Source organism: Papaver somniferum, chromosome 2 (assembly GCF_003573695.1).
Source record: "Papaver somniferum cultivar HN1 chromosome 2, ASM357369v1, whole genome shotgun sequence".
NCBI lineage: Eukaryota > Viridiplantae > Streptophyta > Magnoliopsida > Ranunculales > Papaveraceae > Papaver > Papaver somniferum.
The window spans coordinates 140,681,462-140,691,899 of record NC_039359.1 but is presented as its reverse complement, the minus strand read 5'-3'; the positions used below and the strand labels follow the sequence as shown (position 1 = coordinate 140,691,899).

Sequence of the window (10,438 nt, the reverse complement as noted above, 5' to 3'; positions counted from 1 at the left end):
ACGAGACAACCAGTAGTCCATTTGACAGCCTCTCTTTCCCCATCTGCCGCAAAACCCGCATTCTGCATCACTCTCTATCGAACGATTATTTGTTGGTGCCTTATTCCGTTGCCCACTTGCTAGAATACTAGGTAGCATTATTATTGGCGGATCAGGAGAGTATTAATCTAAACAAAACTCTAATCTAAATATATTTTTTGTTTAAAAATGTGGGAAGAGATGCATGTGTCATGTGTGTTATCAGACGTGTGGGATTGGACTTGATCAATTATGCTCAGTTTATCACTTTATCGACATTCTAGTAAAATATAATATCATGAAAATTGGAAATCTCGTTTCTCTCAAGGCTTGCTTACTATTTAAAGCAGACAGAGGCAGACTATCTTTTCATTCGAAACCCTTTTCAACGGTGGCCTAATATTCACCATGGAAAGGCTCTCTCTTTTTCTTCTTGCTGCTGCCATATTTGCTGCAACATATTGCCATGCTTCTTCTGTTGAAAAGGGAGGGATCTCCAAAACGATACACCTTCTTCGCCCAAAATCAGGCTCCGGAGGCGAACTTCTCCAAGGTATTTCTTGCAATAGTTGGCGTCTTGCTGTTGAAACCAATAACTTCCGTAACTGGAAAACTGTTCCAATCGAATGTGGGGATTATGTTGGCCATTACTTGTTAGGCCAGTACTACCGCCAAGATTCAAGATTTGTCACCCTAGAGGCTGCAAAATATGGTGAGAGCGTTAACCGCACTGGAGACGGTAAAGACATTTGGGTATTTGACATCGACGAGACTACATTATCCAATGTACCTTACTACGCTAAACATGGATTCGGGTATGTACATATATAATTAACCACTACTTTATTGAGATTATTGCTTTAGTTAGTCTATGTGTACAGTCAACCATTTTTGAGGTTCTTATATGCATATTAATCTCAGGGTTCAACCATATAACGACACAGCCTTCAATGCATGGGTTGATACCGGCAAAGCTCGAGCCTTGCCGGAAAGTCTTACATTATACAACAGAATACTTTCTTTAGGCTTCAAAGTTGTATTTTTGACTGGAAGAGCGGAAATGCGTAGAGAAATTACTAGGAAAAACCTTCGTGCAGCTGGATACAAAAACTGGGAGAAGCTTCTTTTAAGGTAAACACGTCCAACAATGTTGGTATTCTATTTACTACAAGCTGCAGGATTACTTTTAACCTCATTGTTTAAGACTACGCTGTTGCAAATTTTTTGAAAAATGTCTTGGAATTGACATAACATTCATTGAATATATCGGTTATTGATATGTCTATTTATTCTTACCACTTTCAGGCAACCATTAGATGCACATAAATCAGCAGTTGTGTTTAAATCTCAACAAAGGGCAAAGCTCGTGCAACAAGGATATAGAATCCAAGGAAACATTGGAGATCAATGGAGTGATATTTTGGGAACCGACATCGGTAGCAGAACGTTCAAATTGCCCGACCCTGTTTACTATATTAGTTAGCTATTCGCTGTAACTTAAATTTAATTAATTTTTTTTTATGGGAACTTAAATTTAATTGTTTTGTGCTAATCGAACTATTGTAGTGCTGGGGTTTGGTTTTTAGCTTAGCCTTTGTGAGACTTCCAATCAAATTAATATTTTATGTTATCTCCAACATTGCTGTTCTCTATGCAAGCGCAGCAGTAGTAGGCAGAATATTTCTGATTAGGTACCAAAAATGGGTTGTCTGAAATTCTGAATTTATTCATCTTGGACGAAACAAAATGTATCTTATTGGTTGTATTCACGAGCAATGCAGCCAACTGAAGTTGTTGGTGTTGTATACGTACCCACGCAAAAAGCTACTAGTTCTGAGTCTTCTGACATGCCTTGGAATTTGGAAATGATTCTCTGCGAATGTTTGGCTTAACCCCAATCTCACACAAGTGTAATATTTTACACAACCCCAAGTGAACCAACAATTCCTAGACACTATAAACGGCACATCACATCAAAAACTACCGAAAGAAAGCAAACAATGTATCGAACCATCTGAACTGAAAAAGAGATGCAACACTAGCTAAAATGACCAATTGGAGCGTGCATCCATCAATAGGCAAGTGTGTCAGATATGAATATCCTATCAAACTGAAACTGTTGTGCTTCAGTTCGAACCCTGCCGCTGACCATTACGCCTGTAGGGATTAATGTAACGACTAATTTCTTCGAATCCTCTCCATCGATGTCTTCTATTATTGCACAAGTATGATTCTACAGTAACTACTTAGCTCGGTGCAGCAGATAGTTCTCTTAAATCGCATGACTGTACTTAAGATATTTGATTTGCAGGAATGGTGAAACTACTAAATCAGGATATTACATCATCATTAGGTTGCCTGTGAAGTCGATCCTACGGTTCAGGTGTGTATGGAAAGCCTGGTGTAAATTATCCAAAGATGTTGATTTTTTTTAAAAGCACCCAAATCATGCAATTGAAATCAACAAATTCAGTGTAATTGGAATATTATCAACAACGGGAATACACTTTTGCCAAATCAACAATTTCTAGGTCTTAACCCAAGGCAAGATTTTTGTTCTAGAGCTAGATAAAAATGGGTGGTTGTCCAAATTTGTTCATATAGGTAGGTGTGCATTAGTGAGCGGAAAAAACGTATTGAACTTATTGGCTGTAATCATTGAGCAAAAATCAACCAATGCAGCCAACAGAGTTGTTGGTTTTGCATACCCACACAGTAAAAACAGTATAAAAATGCTAGTAGTTCTGAACTTCTGACATGCCTTGGAAATGACATTGATCCGCCTGAAATAGCATGACAAATATAACACCAATCGACCATGTGTCTTGATCAGTGTAACTGTTTAATTATTTTACTTTAGTAGTTGTTCATGCAATATTTCGATCGAACTTTTAGTGTAACTAGTTGTTAAGCAATCGTTATAATCAAATTTATTTCTTTCTTTAGATCGAAATGAACAAAGATGAGACGGGTTTGGTAATAGATTCTCATGAAACCACTTGTTTCTAGGTATGGTTTCATTAGGTGTCTCACCTCAAGTTTCACTGAGAAGTCTTAAGAGAACTACAACTCTACAAGTGTACGGTGCAGAATATGATATCTGATCACCTTATAGGCTTATACTGAGAAAAAAAACTTCAAATGTTTTATTACATGCATGATCAAAATTCAGAACTACCTAACATTTCATCTCCTGGTTATGGATGCAAGTTTAAAATAGATGAGATTCAACATGTTTGTGAACGGGGATCAATTCAACCCCTATAGTGTCCTTGAAATAGATATGAACCAATAACTAGACAATTTCGATTTTGAAAGGAAACCTCTGCTTAAAGAAATATGAAGGATTTCTTGAGATCTTCATAGGGTATAGACTCCTTGAGTTTGTCGCAGCCTCGAAACTTTATTTCCAGGAGACAAGCCCATGATCTTAAATCCGGCACAGATGTTAGAAGAACACAATTCTCAATCTTTAGAACCTAAGGATAGGGAAGGAACTGTAAGGTGGTGATGATGGAGGAGCAACCCATTCTTCTAAATTAAATTATATATATCTTCAATTTTCAGCTCAATCAATGAAGTAAAAAATGCCGTTGTAGCTTTCACAGTATTACTGCTTTCTTCCACTTCTTCTTCATCTTGTTGGTAATAATATTCTTCACCCAAACGTTTCACCGAGCTCATTCCTACTATGTGAAGTACTTTAAGACACGGGAGCATACCCAGTGCTGGAAGCTTCTGGCAACTAGTGCAAACCCACAGTGTTAATTGCACCAAATTCGGGAGGCAGTAAGAGCTACCCATCCACTTCGGAAATTTTATTCCATCGAAATATTCTATTCTCAAATCCTTTAAATTATGGTGTGGCTTTAGACCTTCCAACACCACAAAAGAATTATTACCACTACTACTAGCTGCTGCTTCTCCTTCTTCTCCCCATTGTAAATCCAAAGATCGAATGTTTTGCTTGTCTTTTAACATTGCCCTCCCGGCATCTATTCCACCACCTCTGACATTGTGTAGATGTGTTATAGTTAACTCTCGAAGGGAGTTTAAGTCTGCTAATTCTTTGATCCCACTAGAATCATCAATATTGGCTCCTCCGATATAGTCTTTTTCTTTCCTAACCACGTAAGGCTTTAATACTTCGAGGCGAGTTAGCATTTCTATACCTCCGGGCATTATTCGATAACGATTCGCCCAATATTGATCTTTATAGTAGAAAGCAAGACTTCTCAGTTCCACCCAATTCTTAATGTATTTGGGAGTTTCACAGTGTTCTACAAATTTCACAAACTCAAGTTTGCAGCTGTTGGTAGTCAAAGACTCTGGCAGTTTTTTTATTTTAGTACCTCGCAAGTCAAGTGACCTTAATTTTATCAACGCTCCAAAGCTATCTGGCAATTCTGTGACTGCGGAATATGAAAAATGAAAGGTCATTAGATTTCTAAGATGCCCGATGTTTTTATGTAAGTCACTAATATCACACCCACTGATATCTAAAGTCTGTAAATTGGTAAGCTTAACTATAGAATCAGGTAATGCTTCAGCATCGGAATGAGAGATATCGAGATGACGCAAGTTTTTCAAGGAACCAATTCCTTGGAGAATATTTTGAAGATTAAGACAAAGTTGGAAGTTCAGAGTCTGGAGATTATACAGTTGACCAATGGAATCAGCGTAAGTATTTTCAAGTATACACCTATTGAGGTCAAGGTACCTCAAGTGTATAAAGTTCAAATCAGAAGATGGACTTGCTTGTCTAATATTGCTGGACAACGAATGTATAACACGTAAATGCTTGTTATGAACTGAACTTGTAAAGAAATGAGGGTTTCTCTGGCAAAAAATTGTCCGTAGCTTTTTCGAATTGTTCAAGACTTTAAAACCAGTTTTTGACATTCCTTCTTCTGTCATTAACAGCAGACGGCGGATATCAGATACATCTTTCCCCATTTCGCTTGCATTTAGAATCGTGGCTTCATGACTGCCGATGACACTTTGTGCAAGATCATGTACTAAATTATTCATTTTGAATGTTTTAATCTCACCTATACTGTTATATTCTACATCTTGAAAGAAAGAATTTGATAACAAACTATAAAAATAATCGTTACCGATATCTTCTAGTGAGTTATCATTTCCTCCATGAGATGAATGAAGGAATCCTTCAGCCATCCATAATCGGATCAAGGTTTCTCTATTGATTCTCCAGTCTTTAGGAAATAAACAACAGTATGAGAAACATTGTTTCAAATGAGACTTTAAATTATCATAGCTCAACTTCAATATTGGTATGATCCCGCCGCTTTGATTTTTCGGTGTATGTAAGCTTCTGTGGTCTCTGATTGACAACCAATGTCTTTCATCGCTCTGTGAGTGCATAAGACCACCTAAAAAGGCTGCTGCGAGGGGCAAACCACCACATCTTTTTGCTATTTGCTCTCCTATATTTTTCATGTTTGGAGTCTCCGACGCTCCACCCGGAGAAAAAGCTTTCCCTTCGATAATAGACCAACATTGAGCTTCTGATAATACATCTAGATTGTAAGGAGGAATTAAACCGTGTACCACCAATGCAACTTGTTGGCTACGTGTGGTAACTATAATTCTGCTGCCAACGGCGCCGATGTCTAAGACACTCTTAAGTATATTCCATTCCATGAAATTTTCGTTCCACAGATCATTAGTACCAGCAAATAAAGTTTGTTCTCCAACATTTCTTTCACTCTATTTACTAACACATCAATATTTGAGAAATTTTGACATTTAGAATTAGTAATGGACTCCATAATGTTTAGTAAGATTTTGTAGATATCGAAGTCATCAGACACACAAACCCACATTTTTATGTCGAAGTGTTTTCCTACTGAGTTTGCTTTGTAGATTGATTGAGCTAGAGTTGTTTTCCCAAGTCCCCCCATACCAACTATGGATATGACCGAAACTCTTTCATGTTGATAAAAATTTGCAGAAGATGATGGTAAAATGTTCGTAAAAGTTAATAGACTTACTATGTTGGATTTATCTTTCTCTCTTCCTACAATTTTTAACTCATCGACAAAGTGAAATGTTTGTCTATTCGGTTTCCAAGTACTTGCATTATCGGTGCCGCTATTACTTTGAAACTTAAACTTGATCATGTCACTTGAAATCCGATCTAAGTTTTTGTTGATGTACTTGATTTTACTAGCCATCTTAAAATGAAAGACAAGTGGGTTTGAAGACGAAACAAAATCTCTTACCTTGTTTTTCTTGCTGCGCATGGCTTGGTAAGAGAACTCATCAAGAACATCCTCAGCATCATAAGCAGCTCCCTTAAGCTTTTTTAACCAAAGTGAAACTTCTGCATCGTGTATCTGCTTCGTTTCCGCATCGGATGTTTTAGCGGCGATCATCTCCAATGTTTCTTTAAGCCTTTTCAGCTCATCCTTGACACCCCAGGCAAGACGAATTTCTTCGCCAACAACAGAGATTAGTGTTTGCAGTATTCTTCCAGTACCACTAACAAGTATATCTTCCATTGCAATTTACAAGAAGTCAAAGAACTTATGATGATTAAGAATGAGAAATAGTCGTCTAGATGAACTGAATAACAACGAAAGAACGAAAATTAAAGCAGTAGGATAAGTAATTAAGGGATCGATAAGCTTGGGGAATGTATTATAGTGGATAATATAGTCTATTTATGCTCAAATGAAAAACTAACATTAGATAATGTTAGGTGGGTTTCCAAGTTGAAAAAAATTAAGTTAATTCTGGATCAGCGGTATTAGCACCAAGACGTGCAAGAATACACCCAATCCCGATCATGGGTTACGCTACAAAATAAAAGGTCTCAAGTTAACTGCAAAGTAAATGAGTGCTTGTATCTTCTCCTTTATTGCAGAAAATACAAAGATTGTTGATGTCTGCTTTGTATTTGCTAACTTTCTTATCGACATGAAAGATATCTTGACAACATTTCTATACGAATTGTTGGAGTTTGCAGGGGATTTCCATATGCCACAACTTTAACCGTTGGTTCTCTTGAAGAGGATTTCCTAGTTGATGCAGATTCTGGGACTTAATCATTTCTCTGTAAAGAGAGTTGGTTGTGAACTTACCGCATTTGGTTATAAATCCATCTTATCTTGTCTTTGCCAGAGTTGGGAATTCCGTGTTTAGGATTTGTTGCACCTGATCATTATTGAAGTGATTATTCAGTTTGTTGACATCCCATCTGTTTGTGTCTTCACATATAAGTTCTGAAACCTTTGTAGCAGAATTTGCTTGATGTTGGGTAGAAACAGAAACAGAGTTCATAACTTCTGCCTTTAGGAACCCTTTATGCTTGTGTGATATTACTGACGTGCCATCTCCAATCTCCCATATGTACTGATATTTTATAATTTGAAGTCCTTTCCAATATGCTTTACCAAATCCATGAGTCTCTTTTCTTTGAAGTATCATCTGTCGGGAAATCTTTCCCCTTGAAATATCTAGCCTTTAAAATTTTATACCACGTATCTTGTTTTTCATGCAAAATCCTAGCTAGGAGAGTGAGATTGACCAATTTTAAGTTTTTGAGACCCAGACCTCCATATCTTTTTGGTCTACTCACCTTCTTCTAGGAGACGCAATTCCCACCTTTTGCATTCTTTTTGCTCCAAAAATAGTTTCTTTGGAACCTTTGCATTCTGGTAATAGTTTTATCTGGTACTTAAACCCATGATAGTTAGTTGTAGTACTTAAAGTAGTTCTTCCGACTTGAGAAGTGAGTTTACCTTTCCATGTCCGCAATCTATTTTCCATCTTGTCAATTGAAGAATCAAAGAATGTGTCTTTACTTCTGAGAATATGAAGAAGAATTTCCAAATACTTTTCCTTTTCATTTATTTCATTTGTAGCATATTAATAATATCTTCACAAGATTGGTTTCTTAGATTCTTGCTGAAGAACACACTGGATTTTTCAAGATTGACCATTTGACCAAAAGAAGAAGTGAATCTATAAATTATATCATTTAGATTGTTGATGATAGATATTCCAGTAGATTTAGTAAACATAATGCAATCATCTGCAAATAAAACGTGAGATGTTGTTGGTCCTGTTTTTTTTGGAATGACTGGTTCTATGATTTTCTCATTGGCAGCATCAGGGAGTCGAACTGTTCATCTTTTGTAGCATACCAACTAGGTTCGGCTGATAATTATCAGCCGAACTAGGGTCAAAAAAAATTAACATTTTGATGATTTCAACCTACAAAAATGAAATTAAACATATGATAGAAGTATACTTGTGTACTACTAGCATTGGGTTCCTCATCGATGTATTTTATCATCTTGCATTGGCTCATAAAAATCATTATTTTAAGTTTGGGTAAAATCATTCTCATAATCTAAGAAATCAGCCATTACCGGATCATTGTTGTAGTTGATGTGTATTTTCCGAACTTTTCTAGATGAAGATTATCCCAGCTTATCCATTGAGATTACTTGAATCAAATACAAATTTTTTCCTCACTTCCCCTTCTTCCCCTTTTTCTTCTCCAAAAAAAAAACATAACATCTTTTTCCTCCCTAATTAATTTATCAACACAAAGTTTTATAACTTAATTATCTCAATCATTAATAAGAATCATTAATCAAGTTTATTAACAACTAATCATACTTATTAACACTAATATTAAAAGGGAAGATTTTCCATTACAAAATATTACTATCTAATGACAAAAGTCAGTTTGATGCCGCCGCTTGTTGCTTCATCTAGTTGTCATAACCATATTTCATAGAGTAACCTGCATTATTGTTGCAGCAAATCATTTATCCTCCCTATTTCCCATAGTAGTCTCCCAGAGAATTGAGAAGATCATTAAATTCCTCGCCTTCATCATTTGTAGGGTCCCTTTTTAGCTTGATGTTTCATTTTCTATTTTGAATAACGTCATATATATTAGCGTCTTTGTTTTCAACTATTTTGTAAGCCCTCTCGTGCCTAGTTAGTAAGTTCGCGAATGATTTGCGAATCATTCGCGAATTTTTCCGTATCACGAATTTTACCGTCTTATTCGCGTACGTTTGCAATTCCGAATTCAAGTCGCGTATTATGTGGCATTCCCGGATTATTCGCGAATCGTTCACGAATTTTACGTATCCCGAATGATACGTCCGCTTAATTCGCCATAAATTCTTTAGCTTTTACTTTTCAAAGACTCCATTTTTTGGGCTTTACTGCCTCCCGAGCATACACGAGCGAATATTAGACGTGTTGTAATTTTTATGGAACAAAAACGAGTGAAGAGATTTGAAGGTGAAGGTGAGAGAGATCTCAAACTCACTAACCAAGCATCTAAACCACCATACGACGTCCTCTTGGATAACTAATGTTGTATATATTATTAATATCATCATATTAAGTTTATTTTTTCTTTAAATAACTCACACATATGCATAAAAATTGGTCTATGACCTTATAAATACAAATTATTTGTTATATATAGATACCGAATTTTCAGAGCCGAACTCACATTTATAAATCGAATTATACACGTACATATGCCGTTCCGAATTATTGACGAATCACGTCCCGTTGACCGAATTTTAGACCGAATCTGAATTTTACAAAACCGTATAATACTCGTACGTTTGCTGTTCCGTATGTTTTCCGAATCTCGAATTGCTAACTAGGCTCTCGTGTGAGGGAATGATTCAGATTCTTCTGAAATAATTGATTTAGATTCTTTTGTATAACATAACCCTCATAGTTCCTTTAACATCCTTTATGGGTTTAAAAATTGATTTTCATTTGGTTCATTTTAATTACATATGAAATTACAATATTATTTATTAATATAATATCTCATGTGATATGTATGATACGTGTGGTGTCACATATATATGTAATCGATATGTAAGCTAATTAATGATTACTGGCTATGAATAAGAAGTGAAGCCATTTTGCTTTTCCACGGGTAAACCCGTTTTTTTTCGGATTTTTCTTTTCTTCATCCTTTTCTTTTGATTTCTACTTTATGCAACCATATTTTTGTTAATGCATCTATTATTCTGGTTATGCAACCACTAAAATGTTGTATATGCCTGAATCCATCAGAAAAACAGGCGCATAACGAATTATGCAACCATTTTCTCGATTGCATAACAATTTATGCATTTATAACAAGTTATGTAGCCATTATTTTGGTTGATTTTAGTGCGTACATAAAAAAAAATTGAAGCATAATGTATTATGCAGCCATATTTTCGGATGCATATCAGGTTATGCATCCATTTTCTCGAGGCATAAAAGATTATGCAATAATTTTCAATTTCACAGCTAATAAAAAAGATGTCGGGTAATGAGTTATGCAGTCATTTTCTCGACTGCATAACAGGTTATGCAGTCATAACAGTATCATCATCTTCTTCTTCGTTCTTCTTCG

The 10,438-nt window shown here is 35.9% G+C and overlaps 2 protein-coding genes across 2 annotated transcripts; one reads left to right on the top strand and one right to left on the bottom strand.

Annotated features, from left to right (window-relative positions):
- Positions 1 to 405: 405 nt before the first annotated feature.
- Positions 406 to 1,506, top strand: LOC113354034 (acid phosphatase 1-like). The gene is made up of 3 exons (XM_026597487.1): positions 406 to 833; positions 940 to 1,149; positions 1,324 to 1,506. The coding sequence occupies exons 1-3, from the start codon at positions 427 to 429 to the stop codon at positions 1,499 to 1,501; spliced, it is 795 nt and encodes a 264-aa protein (XP_026453272.1). The 5' UTR covers positions 406 to 426; the 3' UTR covers positions 1,502 to 1,506.
- A 2,046-nt stretch (positions 1,507 to 3,552) lies between these two features.
- LOC113352087 (putative disease resistance protein RGA1) lies at positions 3,553 to 6,542 on the bottom strand. Its single transcript, XM_026595958.1, has 2 exons — positions 6,033 to 6,542; positions 3,553 to 5,748 (listed from the first exon to the last, which is right to left on the bottom strand). Exons 1-2 carry the CDS (start codon positions 6,540 to 6,542, stop codon positions 3,553 to 3,555), a joined length of 2,706 nt encoding a protein of 901 aa, XP_026451743.1.
- Positions 6,543 to 10,438: the final 3,896 nt, after the last annotated feature.